The sequence below is a fragment of the Giraffa tippelskirchi genome, chromosome 13 (genome assembly GCF_054371585.1).
Source record: "Giraffa tippelskirchi isolate mGirTip1 chromosome 13, T2T-mGirTip1v1.2.pri, whole genome shotgun sequence".
In the NCBI taxonomy this organism is placed as follows: domain Eukaryota; kingdom Metazoa; phylum Chordata; class Mammalia; order Artiodactyla; family Giraffidae; genus Giraffa; species Giraffa tippelskirchi.
Genome location: NC_137287.1, coordinates 64,132,908 through 64,149,208, shown reverse-complemented (window position 1 = coordinate 64,149,208; position 16,301 = coordinate 64,132,908). Strand labels below are relative to the sequence as shown.

The following is a 16,301-nucleotide window of genomic DNA, read 5'->3' as shown; positions in this document are numbered from 1 at the left end:
TTTGTTGCAGAGCATGCGTGGGCTTCAGTAGTTGTGACTCACAGGCTTCTGAGTTCAGACTCAATAGTTGTGGTGCAGGCTCAGTTGCTCTGCTCCATGCAGCATCTTCCCCAACCAGCGATTGAACCAGTGTCTCCTGCACTGGCAGGCGGATTCTTTACCAGTGAGCCACCAGGGAAGCCCAAGAATTTTCTCTTGAATGAGTTATTTAAAAACTATGAAATTTAAATTCTATTGATATATATGATTGATATTGAAACTTATAACTATTAATTATTTCAGAATTCACAAAAACACACTCCACTGAAGAAATTACGGATGTTTCTGTGACTGAGCCACGTAAGTTTCTACTCATTAAACATCATTGTATTAATAACCTCTGTTTTGTATATTAATTTCTATAATTTTCTAGAATTTAAAATAATACTTGTTAAGTTAAAATGTAAATTCCCTGCAGTTTGGAGCCATACAATTGAGCTATCAAGTAAATATTGAAATTCCTAGTTAGCTACTGCCTACCAAAAATACTGTTGTTTTTTGTTTTTTTACTAGACTCATTTTTAAGGAGTTTCATGTTATTACTTGGAATGGTGGATTTTTAATTATGACTAGAATATGCTACGAAAGTGTGGCAGAGGTGGTAGACCTTTGAGGAAGGAACAGTGATAAATTTAAGAGGTCATTTGTAGACTCTGTTACTGTGAATTACAGATCATCCCGTATACACTTATACTGTAACTGTAGCTGAGTACCTATCAATTCATGAACATAAAGAGCTGCTAGAACTCAAACTTCTGACTACTTGTCAACAGAAAGGAGAAACTGCCTTTTTTAATGTCTTAATACTGGGGAGAATTTTCAAACAATCATGTGTGTTGTGGAATACTGTTTTGGAAGTGGAAAATATGACTTAATTGAAAAAAGTTGATGGTAATCCTGTTCTCTTTCAGCTTCAGCTCTAAACTCAAACAGTGTCATATTTAAATGAAGGCCTGCTATACATTCTACAGTATTCCCAAAATCTATAGAGACTTCTGATCTGAGGCAGCCCTGACTGACTAGGTTGGATAGAAAGCTATCTAGAGCTTTGGAGTAGACAGTAAAAGTCTCTCTCTGCTTTAGGGGGAAACATTTGCATATCTGTGGAGCACTCTCTTCCTCAACCTGTGCAGCTGTCTTCTGTCTACTACTGTGCCCTGTGAATTCTAGCTACTTTGGCTTCTCCAGTCTCTAAACCTTGTCTCTGAACTCAAGGAGGCCACTAACTTTATCTGTGTTTCCCTTCCTTATGCTGTGGTCTGGAACTTCAGGCGGTAAGGTAAGGCCGTCATTGAGCAATTCTTTGTTTTCCTTCTGTGAGGGATTACTGCCTTGTCCCTTCTGTTTTCTGGTGTCTGAATACTATTTCATATATTTGTCCAGTTTTTAATAGGTTTAAAGTGAAAGTGTAACTCTGGACCCTGATGCACCATCATGGATGAAAACAGAGGTCTCTGTGCCCACTTATAGACCAATGGAACACATCTTCTAATCATAAAGCCGTTCTGAAATAATAAAATATACAAGTAGAAATTTTACTCATAATTTTTAAGGAAAACTTTGGCTATTTAACTTTTAAACCACTTTGTTAACCAGAGACACACTGCTCAGAAAAGGGTCTTAACTATAATAGAACAGTTCACTGAGACTTGGATTCTCTGATCTTTTTTCTTCTGTTTTAAGGTCATTCATAATGAGGTCTAGGTCTTGAGGAAGAGCAATTGGATGATTTCCCAAGCTGTTCCATTTGGCAATGGATGTGTAATGTTCCCATCCACACATTCTATGCCACTGAGTTGAAATTCCTGAGCTGGTAAAATTGTCGATATGGGCCCGTTTTTAGGGGCTGCCATAACAGATTGCCATAGACTGAGTGGATTAAGCAATAGAAATGTATTTTTCATGGTTCTGGAGGCTGAGAAGTTCAAATCAGGGTTCCATTCTGGTCATGTTCTGGTGAGAGCTTTCTTCCTGTATTGCAGATGGACATCTTCTTGCTGTGTCCTTAAATAATGGAGAAACCACAGGGAGAGAGCAAGCAAGCTCTCTTGTGTCTCACATGGCTCCATTCTCATGATTTAATTGTCTCTCAAAGACCCCATCTCTAATTATTGTTGTATTGGAGATTAGGATTTTAACATGAATTTGGGTGAACACAAATATTCAGTCCATAGCAGGGTCCTTTCTCCCTCTTGAGAGAGGGAGTATTATCTGTTTTTCAGATTGTGACATAAATAATACTTTATTTCTTTGTAGACTTTTACTGTATACAGGACATAATTTAAAATTATGTCCTCTGCTTTTATTGGATTAATTTTAAAATACTGTTTGTTGCACCATATTACTTTCTGTACAAGCATTATTAAATACTCTCTTACCTATAAGAAATTCTGAATTTTATTCTTCTAAAGCTGACTTCTCCCAATATACTCTGAATATTCAGGGAGTACTGACCCTCCCAAAGCAAGGTCTCTGGTTTACTTAACTTCTTGATATACTTGATTTATTTGGTCTCCTTGTTATATGTTGCACATTTCTGCTGTTTCCTCATTGTTTGGTTCTCACATATAGCAGTGAGTTTTGTCAGCATATACATATAGCCTCTGCCATTTGTAATACCTTTAAATGTTTTCCTTTTTTTTTTTTAACAATAGAAACTTCTCCTGTAACTAATAAATTGAATACCATGTTGAAAATATTTGAAAATCAGGGAAATAAATTAGAAAGGTAAGCTTCTAAAATAACTCCTTTTCCTCATTATAAATACAAGTGCATATTTATTTCAGATAAATTGGAAACATAGAAAAATAAAACTACTGTTAAAATTTTTAATTTTGTTAATTTTTATGATATGTTTAATTTTGAAGCTTAAAATTATAATTATACAGAATGTGAAGCTATATGACCACAACAGAAAATAGTATGTCAGTTCCTCAAAAAATATGATTCATTTTTTTGGATCATGAGGTGGAGATACAGCAATTCCATTTCCGGGAATGTAACCCCCCCAAATTGAAATTACAGTCTTGAAGAGATATTTGTACAGCCATGTTCACTATAGCATCATTCAGAATAGCAAAGAGGTGGAAGCAAGCCAAGTATCCAGTGATGGATGAATGGATAAAGAAAATGTGTTGTATACATACAACGGAATATTATTCAGTTTTAAAAAGGAAAGAAATTCTGACATATGGTACAACACAGATGAATCTTGAAGACCTTAATGCTGAGTAATTATAAGCCAGTCGTAAAAGACAAAATTTTATGATTTCACTTATGAGGCATTTTAAGTAGTCAGATTCACCCAGAGAGAAAATAGAATGATGGTTGCCAGGAAGGTTGAGGAATGGGAAGTTCTTTTTTAATGGGTGTAGAGTTTCAGTTTTGCAAGATGAAAAGAGCCCTGAGAATTCAGAATAGTCAAAGAAATCTTAAGAAGAACAAAGTTAGAAGTCCCATATTTCAGTGGTTTTAGCTCTGGATACACCTATAGTACTCAAGACAATGTAATATTGGTGTAAGGATAAACCTATATAGATCAGTGGACTAGAGTGAATGGAAATAATGTCAGAAATAAATCATTACATTTATGGTTAACTGATTATCAACATGGAGGTCAAGACCATTCAGTAAGGAAAGAATAATTTTTTTTTAATAACTGTGCTTAGAGAACTGAATATCCATATGCAAAAGAATGAAGTTAGATGCTTTTCTTCGTGCCATGCACAGAAATTAATTCAAAATGACCAGATGTAAATTTCAGAGCTAAAACTAAACCTTTTAAATATAAGAGTAAATATTTTTACTTAGAGTTAGCCAATGGTTTCTTAAGGTATCAAAAGAACAACCAACTAAAAAAAAAATAAATGAACTTAAAAATTAAAAACTTGTGCTACAAATAATACCATTAAGAACATGAGAAGACAATTCACAGAATGTGAAAACTGTTCATAGATCATCTGATTTATGATGATTGTCTGATATCAGATGAGTATCTGATATGGGACTTAAACCCAAAATATACATAAGAACTCTTAACCTCAATCATACAAAAGATAATCAATCATATTTGACAATGGGCAAATAATCCAAATAAGTATTTTGCCACACAATATACACAAATGGTCAATAAGCACAGGAAAAGATACTGAACATCATTAGTTACTAGGGGATCAAAACTATAGTCATATACCTCTTCATATCCACTAAGCACTGTGATGGCTATAATATAAATGAAAACAATGGACAGTAACCAGTATTGGATTTAGAGAAATTGGGACCCTCATACATTGCTGGTGGGAATTTAACTGGTACATCTGCTATGGACTAGTTTGCCAGTTGCTCAAAATGTTAAATATACAGTTAACATGTGACTAAGAAATTGTTTCTATGTTTATACCTAATAGAAATGAAAATATTTGTCCACACAAAAACTTGACAAGTATTTTCATAGTAGCATTATTCATAATGGCCAAAAAGTGGAAACAACACAAATGACCATAAACTGATAAAAGAATTAATAAAGTGGTAATATCCATACAATGGAATGTAATTTGGCAATAAAAGAAACACAGTACTAATACGTGTTACAAACATTATGCTAGGTATAAGAAAACAGTCTCAAAAGACTACGTATTTTGTAATTCTTTTTATATGAAATCTATAGTGACAGAAAATAGACTTGTGACTGCCAGGACTGAGGTAGTGCTGGGAGAAATGGCGAGTGAGTGCTAATGGCTACCGCATTTCTTTCTGGGGTAATTAAAATGTGCTAAAATTAGATAGTGATAATAGTCACTGTTGGGCTTTCTTGGTGGCTCAGCAGTAAAGAATCCACCTGCAATGCAGGAGACACAGGTTCAATCCCTGGGTCAGGAAGATCTCCTGGAGAAGGAAATGGCAACCTACTCCAGTATTCTTGCCTGGAGAATCCCATGGACAGAGGTGCCTAGTTGGCTACAGTCCATGGGATTGGAAAAGAGTTGGACACAACTTAGTAACTAAACAACAAGTGTTACTATTGAATTGTATATTTTAAATGAGTTAATTTTATAGTATGTTAATCATAATAAAACTTTAAAAAATTCTGATTATAATTAATAAAAAGCTCATTAGTCCAAAAAATAGTTTATCTGTACTATGGAACAATTGTCAGCAAACTGCAGTCCATGAGTCGAATCTAGCCTGCAGCTTGTTTTTGTTTATAAAGTTTTGTTAGAACACAGCCACATCCACTGCAGAGCTGGCTGGTAGTGACAAGACCAACTGGTTTGTAAAGTGTAAAAGACTCACTGTCTGGCTCTTTATGAAAAAAGTTTGCTAAATCTTGATATGGAATAAGAAGTTGTATTTAAATGGAGTGAGAGGAATCTATGTTTACCTATATAAACAGATCTCAGAAGTTGTGTTAAGTGAAAAAAATGTTGAGAACAACATATTCAGTGATGTCATTTATGTGAAAAAGGAAACAAACATCCAGCTCATTAAGAAAAAGTATAGAATAGATATGTAAAGTGTCATATAAATCCATGGAGCAAGTTCTGGAAAGATACACAGCAATCGAACAGTATCTCTAGGAAGAGCGTTGAAATTTTGGAATGCTAGTCAAAGAAAATTCTAACCTTATATATATTAATTTTTTTACATGGAAAATACATGATATTACATAAGTAAAAATAAAAATTTAAAATTATAATACATTATAGGTATTTTCGGTTTGTTTTTCAGAGCTATGAATGAGCAACTGATGTTAGAGGCTGTAAGTATAGCGCTTTCAGTTTGAATTTGCATTTTGTCCTTGATGTTGCTGATAGATTCTAGAAATTGTCAGGATATGTAATCTTAAATAAAGATCTAATGCTTAGTTTATTCAAGAGAGTTTTATGCATATGAGAGCTGGAAATTTTTGTCTGTTCTCTTGATTTTAGTAGACTTTATTATCACTCAGAAACACTTGACTTTTGAAATACTGAACTATAACATCCCACAGTCTCTGAACTTCCATTGTCATTCATAGTACCTTTGCCTCTTTCAGCACCCGTTATAACTACACTCTGCAGATTAATAGCAGTGGTTCATATTTCTATGAGTTAATCAAGACTCTTTTACTTTAATAATTATGTACCCAAATAACTTCTCCATATAGATATATTTGCTTTTCATTACTAATGAAGTTATAGTATTTGTTTTTAGAAATACACACAGATTCAAAGTGATCTCCAAGTATTATCAGAGGAGAAATTAATGCTGGAAAATGAACTACAAAAGTTGAAGAGTACAGAGGTTAGTTAATTGTAGTGTCTGAAAATGGCATACATACCAGTACTAATAATTGGTAGCCTGTGCTCAGTTATGTCTGACTCTTTGCAGCCCCATGAACTGTAGCCTTCTAGGCTCTTCTGTCTGTGGAATTTTCCAAGCAAGAATACTGGATCTGGTTGCCATTCCCTACTCAAGGGGCTCTTCTTGACTCAGGGATTCAACCTGGGTCTCTTATGTCTCCTGCGTTGGCAGACAGATTCTTTCTTTCTTTTTTTTTTTTTTATAAATTTATTTATTTTAGTTGGGGGCTAATTACTTTACAATATTGTAATAGTTTTTGCCATACATTGACATGAATCAGCCATGGGTTTACATGTGTTCCCCTTCCTGGACCCCCCACCCACCTCCCTCCCCATCCCATCCCTCTGGGTCATCCCATTGCCCCAGCCCTGAGCCCTTGTCTCATGCATCGAACATGGAATGGTGTTCTGTTTCACATATGATAATATACATGTTTCAATGCTATTCTCCCAGAACGTCCCACCCTCACCTTCTCCCTCAGAGTCCATAAAATTGTTCTATGCATCTGTGTCTCTTATTCTGTCTCGCATATAGGGTTATCGTTACCATCTTTCAAATTCCATACAGATTCTTTCTTACTAGCGCCACTTGAGAAGCCCCATTAATTGGCAGCAGCTGTGCTTTGAAAAAAAAAAGAATGCTGTGTTCTAAATTACCATCAGTCAGTTCAGTCGCTCAGTCATGTCTGACTCTTTGCGACCCAATGGACTGCAGCACGCCAGGCTTCCCTGTCCATCATCAACTCCCAGAGCCTACTCAAACTCATGTCCATCGAGTCGATCATGCCATCCAACCATCTCATCCTCTGTTGTCCCCTTCTCCTCCTGCCCTCAATCTTTCCCACTATCAGGGTCTTTTCAAATGAGTCAGCTGTTGGCATCAGGTGGCCAAAGTATTGGAGTTTCAGCTTCAACATCAGTCCTTCCAATGAACACCCGGGACTGATCTCCTTTAGGATGGACTGGTTGGATCTCCTTGCAGTCCAAGGGACTCTCAAAAGTCTTCTCCAACACCACAGTTCAAAAGCATCATTTCTTCGGCGCTCAGCTTTCTTTATAGTCCAATTCTCACATCCATACATGACTACTGGAGAAACCATAGCCTTGACTAGACAGACCTTTGTTGACAAAGTAATGTCTCTCCCTTTTAATATGCTCTCTAGGTTGGTCATAACTTTCCTTCCAAGGAGTAAGCGTATTTTAATTTCATGGCTGCAGTCACCATCTGCAGTGATTTTGGAGCCCAAAAACATAAAGTCTGTCACTGTTTCCATTGTTTCCCCATCTGTTTGCCATGAAGTGATGGGACTGGATGCCATGATCTTAGTTTTCTGAATGTTGAGTTTGAAGCCAACTTTTTCACTCTCACTTTCATCAAGAGACTCTAGTTTTTCTTTGCTTTCTGCCATAAGGGTGGTGTCATCTACATATCTGAGGTTATTCATATTTCTCCCAGCAATCTTGATTCCAGTTTGTGCTTCATCCAGCCCAGTGTTTCTCATGATGTAATCTGCATATAAGCTAAACAAGCATGGTGACAATATACAGCCTTGACAGAGGATGAGATGGTTGTATGGCATAATGAACTCATTGGACATGAGTTTGAGCAAGCTCTGGAAGAGGGTGAAGGACAGGGAAGCCTGGCATGCTGCAGTCCATGGGGTTGCAAACAGTCAGACACCACTGAGCGACTGAACAACAACAATCTGCTGACTCCTTATTTATTCCTTTCCTGCTATCACCTGGCTTTCTGCTATAGCTTCCTAAATAGGATCTCCTAGATATGTATGTTTTGGTATGATGTTGCTAGAGAATATCACTGCATCAAAAGATTTGTTTCTACTCTTTCTATTCTTTTCTGTTGGCCTTGTCTATTCCTATACCAATACTTGAGATCTTTAATGGTTATATATTTAGAGTAAGTCCTGATATTTTGTAGGGCAAGTGAATCCACGTTCTTATTTATGAGAATTTATTTATTTTTTGACTTTGCACTTTCTTGTAAATTTTAAAATTAGCTTGTCAAATTCTACACTTGCACTGAAGTTATACATCACATTTGCGAGATGTATGGGCTATCAATATACATCTTTTCATTAACAAATATTAAATGTCTCAATTTTGGAATGTTTCATAATGCTTACAATGAATATTATGATTTTCTTCTTAAAGGTCTTATTTGTCTTTGTTATGTTAATGTTAGGAGCTTTTATTTCTATGCTAAGTTAGTTGATATATTAAAATATTTTAAAGCTATTGCTAGGGAAATGTATCAAATTTTTGTGTATTGTATTTTGCATCTACAAACCTAGTCACACTATCATAATGGTTAGATTTTCATTTTCTCCTTGCATAATCGACATATCTATAAATGATAGCCCAAATTTTCTTTCTTACACTGGCAAAGATCTCTAGAATAATACTGAATAGACATGTTAGAAGTGGGCATTTTTTATTCCTGACTTCAAGGGGAATTTTTTTTTACCCTTCTGATCAGTCAGCCTGCCATTCACTTGCTCTCTCTGTCTCTCAAAACAATGTATCAGGTTAAAGAATTTTTCCTTTTGTCATATTGTTTTTTCATGAATTTCTTTTTATACTCCATAAAATTCCTCCAACCTCTGCCCAATGCCTTATTTCAAAGCCACTTCCACAGTTTTAGTTGTGTTGCAACAGCACCCTGCTTTCAGGTAGCCATGTCTGTATTACCTTTTAATTTGCTGCTCAGTGAGTTGCTTTATTGATTGCTTTAGAGCTTACGATCTTGTTTTTAACTTATTGTACTCTATTCAAGTGATATTAAATTACTTTATGTATAAGAACCTTAAAACATACTTTCATTTGTCCCTTTCCAGCTTTTGTACTATTGTTTTTAAAAAATTTTACTATTGTACAACACATTGTTATTAGTTTTGTTGTCAGACCATCTGACCTGTCTCTTGAGAAACCTGTATGCAGGTCAGGAAGCAACAGTTAGAACTGGACATGGAACAACAGGCTGGTTCCAAATAGGAAAAGGAGTACGTCAAGGCTGTATATTGTCACCCTGCTTATTTAACTTAAATTCAGAGTACATCATGAGAAATGCTGGGCTGGAAGAAACACAAGCTGGAATCAAGATTGCTGGGAGAAATATCAATAACCTCAGATATGCAGATGCCACCACCCTTATGGCAGAAAGTGAAGAACTAAAGAGCCTCTTGATGAAAGTGAAAGTGGAGAGTGAAAAAGTTGGCTTAAAGCTCAACATTCAGAAAACTAAGATCATGGCATCTGGTCCCATCACTTCATGGGAAATAGATGGGGAAGCAGTGGAAACAGTGTCAGACTTTATTTTTTCGGGCTCCAAAATCACTGCAGATGGTGATTGCAGCCATGAAATTAAAAGACGCTTACTCCTTGGAAGAAAGGTTATGACCAACCTAGATAGCATATTAAAACGCAGAAACATTACTTTGTCAACAAAGGTCCTTCTAGTCAAGGCTATGGTTTTTCCAGTAGTCATGTATGGATGTGAGAGTTGGACAGTGAAGAAAGCTGAGCACCGAAGAATTGATGCTTTTGAACTGTGGTGTTGGAGAAGACTCTTGAGAGTCCCTTGGACTGCAAGGAGATCCAACCAGTCCATCCTAAAGGAGATCAGTCCCGGGTGTTCATTGGAAGGACTGATGTTGAAGCTGAAACTCCAATACTTTGGCCACCTCATGCGAAGAGTTGACTCATTGGAAAAGACCCTAATGCTGGGAAGGATTGGAGACAGGAAGAGAAGGGGACGACAGAGTATGAGATGGCTGGATGGCATCACTGACTCAATGGACATGGGTTTGGGTAAGCTCCGGGAGTTGGTGATGGACAGGGAGGCCTGGCGTGCTGTGATTCATGAGGTTGCAAAGAGTCAGACACGACTGAGCAACTGAACTGAATTGCCCATTAAAGAGATTTAATTAACAGGAAAATAGTGTTTATATTTACCCAAATAATTATCATTTATTGTATTCTTTATTTATTATTTCCATCTGGTATCATTTTTCTTCTTTTTGAAGGATCTTTATCATTTTGTTGTGCAGGGTTGCTGCTCTTTGATTTCTGGACAAAATTTTTTGCCTTCAGTTTTGAAAGATATTTTTCTGAATAAAGAATTCTAGGTTTACCTTTCCCGCCCCTTTTCAGTGCTTTAAAGATGTTGCTCCTTTCTCTTCTGGCTTGCATTATTTCTTACAGGAAGTCTGTGTTCTCCTTATTGTGTCTGCTTTTCTCCTCTGTCCACTTTTAAGATTTTCTTTTTATTGTTGCTTTAAAGTAATTTGATTATATGTGTCTTGGGGGGTAGTTTTCCTTATACTGTTGTAGATTTGCAGGTATATAGTTTTCATCAAATTTGAAAAAAATTGGCCATTATTTCTTCAAATATTCTTTTCCCACCCCTTTTCTCCATCATGAACTCCAGTTGTAAGCGTATTAATTTGAAGTTATCCCATAACTCACTGATGATATGTTCATTATTTTTTAATTCTTTTATCCCTTTCATTATTTTAGTGTGTTTTGATTGCCCATATATTAGATTTTTCTAAATAGGAAATATGTACCAAAACTCAGATTTAAACTGGAAAACTATTTGGCAACCTTAGCAGTTTTCATTAAAAATGTATTATTATACTAACTTTCTGTGTTTTATGGAAATTATTACACTTGGTGTTTAACTTGCAAGAACTTTGCTGTGGTGAATTTGATGTCTGTTGGAAGTTGTGGTCTGAAATAGGAAATAACCTCTCAGTATCATAATCGGTCTCTATTATTAAGCTTGTCTAAAATTTTTAGTAATCTAAGTGTAAAAATTTTTATACTTTCTTGTATAAAATAACCTGGTACTACGTAGTAGTTCAAAAACAGTTTAAAACATGTCAGTTCTACTATAATATTTGTTTTGAAATGCAGACTTGTTCCAATATGACTGAACAGTTTCAGCATAATGTAAATTTTACAATTGCTTATGCACAAATTCATCTGCAAATAGTACTAGGTGAAGGTAGAATATAGCTTCTGCAAGCTGCCTTAGTTTACCCGGTATATAGTGTACCACACCAATCCAGGTGTTAGAAATTTTTGTCCAATTGCAGATAACCCTCCTTCCAATACTGCTTAATAGCTCTCAAGTTGAAATCTGTTTGATGCTCATTTGCATAAAGAAACTTGATTTCTTTTTCAAGATAAAGAGGTATGTTTCTCATAGTATTTTATTTCTTAATCATTTAACTATGTAAAACTGAATTAATGTTCATAATAGGTTTTAATTTTTTACATGTATCATTGACAGTGTTTTTGCATAACCTAGACTCTTTCTCCCCATATATCCTGCAGTTTTTATCACATGATTTTTCACAGGGAGGTGATTTTCAAGATGGCATATACAATGTTATAGAAGAACTGACTGTAATTTGTCAGAGGAATTTGTTTGATATGTATTAGCTTATTTGGTGAATTACATTCTATATAGCACTATAACACATTCTGGCTATATCATTAATTTTGTTTTGCTTTTATTTGATAATTTCCCTTGAAACACAGTGTAGTGATTCTCAAAGTAAAATCGTAATCTAAGTAATGTATACTATCATGTATTTACTTAACGATTTATTTTCTTCCTAACTATTTATTTCTGGCATATATAAAACTATACAGAAAACAAAGGCTACAAGTGAGCGAACAAAGAAAATTATGAAAACAGAGAAGAAGAAGGACAAAGGAAAGTCTGAAGATTCAGAAGGGTAAGACAAAAAGTTACTTCTTAATATTTTTTTACTTACAAATTTATATTTTCATTTTATACAATTTAAAGTCATATAAACGTAATTTATTAACAGGTTTCTAAAAACACAACATTAGCAAATGTATAGTTTTATAAGCAGACCAGGATATGGGTGGGAGAAAGCTGAGAATGGAAGAACAAAGAACTAAAAATGGGTTAGAGAGAATCACAAGATATTCAGGTATAGGTGGACCAAATTAAATCCAAATAATTTTAGAGGTGGAAGGATTTACAACGTTTCATTGATGTGTTTGCTCATGATTTGTGATTTGTATGTTAACCCCTCTCCCCAGTCTGGGCTGTTCCTTTTTATTGCACTTCTTAGTTGTCTTATTTTATGAAGAAAAGTATCTGATTTTAATGTAGGTTATTTTAAAGTGGCCTTATTAAGAGAATATTTTCCTTATTAATATAAAATTTATGCCATTGTAATTTTCTTAATCAAACCCTAATATAAATATATAGTCTAAAAAGGAAACTATTAATTCAATCTTTATAGAGTTCCACAAAGTCTAAAAGGAAACTTACGAGACAAATGGCCTTTTCTTAAGTGAGGTAAAGAAAATCAGAGAAGAAAAAATGACCAGTGTACTTTGAAAATCCTTTTCCCATCTCAGCTTAGCATATTTTAATCATACCAATGAGATGTTAGTTTGACAAATGTTATTCAGTTATTTATCATTTAAGCTTTATTAATGTTATGGCTTTTAAAAATATGAATTTCTTTTCTTAAATTGAAGTATAGTTGATAAAAATATGCATTCCTTATGAAATTTTATCTCTTTTTTATGACGTATAATTGATATATTAGTTACAGGTATACAGCATAGTTGGAGAAGGAAATGGCAACCCACTCCATTATTCTTGACTGGAGAATCCCTTGGACAGAGGAGCCTGACAGGCTTCAGTCCATGGGATCGCAAGAGTTGGACACGACTTAGCAACTAAATTACCACCACCACCATGCTGCTGCTGCTAAGTCGCTTCAGTCGTGTCCGACTCTTCTCGACCCCATGGACTGCAGCCTACCAGGCTCCTCCATCTATGGGATTTTCCAGGCAAGACCACCACCATACAGCACAGTAATTTGATATTTTAATGTGTTTCAAAATAATCACACCTGTCTGTCACAGACAGTTATTATGATATTAATGACTATATTCCCTATGCTGTACATTGTATCTCCATGACTTTTACTGATTTTATAACTAGAAGTTTGTACTTCTTAATTTTCTTTACCTATTTTAATTATCCCTCTGTCCTCCCTTCTGATAACGACCAGTTTGTTCTCTGTATCTATGAGTTTGCTTGTTTTGCTGTGTTTGTCATTTGTTTTTCAGATTCCATGTATAAGTGAAATCATACAGTATTTTTCTTAACCTGACTTATTTCATTTAGCATAATACCCTCTAGGCCCATCCATTTTGTCACAGATGGCAGGATTTCATTCTTTTATATGGCTGAGTTATTTTCTGTCATATATATACATACACACACACACACACACACACACACACACACATATATATATGGGGCTTCCCCGGTGGCTCAGATGGTAAAGAATCTGCTTGCAGTGCAGGAGACCTAGGTTCAATCCCTGGATTGGGAGGATCCCCTGGACAGCCCGCTGCAGTATTCTTGCTTGGAGAATCCTCATTGACAGAGGAGCTTGGCAGACTACAATCCATGGAGTCGCAAAGAGTTGGCCACGACTAAGCAACTAAGCACATATGTGTGTGTGTGTGTGTGTGTATTTGTATGTATATGTCACAGATACATACACCACATCTTTATCCATTCATCTGTTGATGGGTACTTAAGTACTTGCTCTCATAACTTGGCAATTGTAAGTAATGCTACAATAAACGTGGGGCATTTTGGGGAGAGTATTTTTGTTTTCTTTGGAAAAATACTTGAAGTAGACTTGCTGGATCATGTGGTAGTATTATTTTTAATTTTTTGAAGAACTCTTGTACTGGTTTTCATAGTGACTTCACCAATTTACTTTCCCAGCATCAAAGCACTATGGGTTCCCTTTTGTTTACATTTTTGCCAGCACTTACTTGTTGTCTTTTTGGTAATAGCCATTCTGGCAGGTGTAAGGATATATCATTGAGATTTGAATTTGCGTTTCCCTGATGATTAGTAATGTTGAGCATCTTTTCATGTACCTGTCAGCTGTCTAGATGCCCTGTTTAGAAAAATGTCTATTCAGATTCTCTGCCATTTTAAAATCAGGTTTTAAACCTATAACCGATAACCCTATATGCGAGACAGAATAAGAGACAGATGCATAGAACAGTCTTATGGACTCTGAGGGAGAAGGTGAGGGTGGGACGTTCTGGGAGAATAGCATTGAAACATGTATATTATCATATGTGAAACAGAACACCATTCCAGATTCGATGCATGAGACAAGGGCTCAGGGCCGGGGCAATGGGATGACCCAGAGGGATGGGATGGGGAGGGAGGTGGGTGGGGGGTCCAGGAAGGGGAACACATGTAAACCCATGGCTGATTCATGTCATTGTATGGCAAAAGCTATTACAATATTGTAAAGTAATTAGCCCCCAACTAAAATAAATAAATTTATAAAAAAAAATAAAAATAAAATCAGGTTTTGGGGTTTTTTTTATGTTAAGTTGTGGGAGTTTTTTGTATTTGACTATTGACCCTTATCAGATATATTATTTGGAAATATCTTCTCCCATATAGTAGCCTGACTTTTCATTCTGTTGATAGTTCCCCTTTGCTGTGCAAAACTTTTTAATTTGATGTAGTTCCATTTGTTTACTTTTTCTTGTTTCTCTTGCCTGGGGAGACATATGCCAAAAATATGGCTAACATCAGTGTCAAAGAGTGTACCACTTACGTTTTCTTCTAGGAGTTTTATGGTTTCAGGTCTTATATTTAAGTCTTTGAGTTTATTTTTGTATGTGGTGTGAGAATGTAGTCAAATATAATTCTTTTACATGTAACTGTTTAGTTTTCTCAGCATTGTTTATGGAAGAGGATGCTTTTTTCCCATTGTACATTTTTGCCTTCATTGTCTTAGATTCATTGACCACATACATATGGATTTATTTTGGGGCTTTCTGTTCTGTTTCATTGAATTGTGTGTCTGTTTTTGTGCTCTGATTTCAAACTATATTACCAAATCTTGGAATCTGGGTACACAATAACCACCAGTTCTGTTCTTTTTTCTCAAGATTGTTTTGGCTGTTTGGGGTCTTTTGTGTTACCATAGAAATTTTAGAATTATTTGTTTTAGTTCTGTGAAAAATGCCTTTGGTATTTTTATATAGATAGATTTCTCTGAATGGTATTGTCATTTTAACAGTGTTAATTCTTCTGATTCATGAACGTGAACTATTTTTCCACTTGCTTATGTTATTTTTAATTCTTTTATCATTTTCGTATGGGTATCCAGGTACAGGTCTTGTACCTCCTTGAGATTTATTCATAAGTACTTTATTCTTTTTTGATGCAACTGTGACTGGGATTGTTTTCTTAATTTCTCTCTCTTTTTAACTTTTTATTTTGCATTGGGGTATAATTAACAATTAACAATGTGGTTATAGTTTCAAACAAACAGTGAAGGGACTCACCTTAATTTCTCTAACAGTCTGTTGTTAGTGTATGAGACACATCAGATTTCTGTATGTTTATTTTGTATCCTTCAATGTTACTGAGTTCACTTATTTCTAATAGTTTTTTTGATAGCATATTTAGGATTTTCTAAATATAATATCATGACATGTGGAAACAGTGACAGTTTTATTTCTTTTCCAATTTGGATTCCTTTTATGCTTTGTCTTGTCTGATTGCTGTGGCTAGAAAATACTGAATAAAAGTAGTGGGCCTCCTTGTCTTGTTCTTGATGTTAGAGGAAATGTTTTCAGTTTTTTCTCATAGAGTATGCTGTTGGCTTTGGGTTTGTCATATAGGACATTTATTATGTTGAGGTATATTCCCCCTGTATCTACCTTGTTGAGAGTTTTTCTCATAAATGGATTTTGAACTCAGTCAAAAGTTTTTCTTCATTTATTGAGATGACCATATAATATTCTTTGTTGTCAATGTACTTGATTATGTTGATTGACTTTTGGATATCA

The 16,301-nt window shown here is 35.2% G+C and overlaps 1 protein-coding gene across 50 annotated transcripts in view; it reads left to right on the top strand.

Annotated features, from left to right (window-relative positions):
- The window catches only part of CCDC7 (coiled-coil domain containing 7), a 248,163-nt gene that overhangs the window by 19,844 nt on the left and 212,018 nt on the right, over positions 1–16,301 (top strand). For all 50 annotated transcript variants that reach the window (XM_081558761.1, XM_081558756.1, XM_081558748.1 and 47 more), the window contains 5 exons: positions 283–339; positions 2,694–2,766; positions 5,767–5,797; positions 6,232–6,321; positions 12,060–12,145. In XM_081558761.1, the coding sequence (XP_081414887.1) occupies positions 283–339; positions 2,694–2,766; positions 5,767–5,797; positions 6,232–6,321; positions 12,060–12,145 (337 nt within the window). The remainder of the gene's footprint in view (positions 1–282; positions 340–2,693; positions 2,767–5,766; positions 5,798–6,231; positions 6,322–12,059; positions 12,146–16,301) is intronic.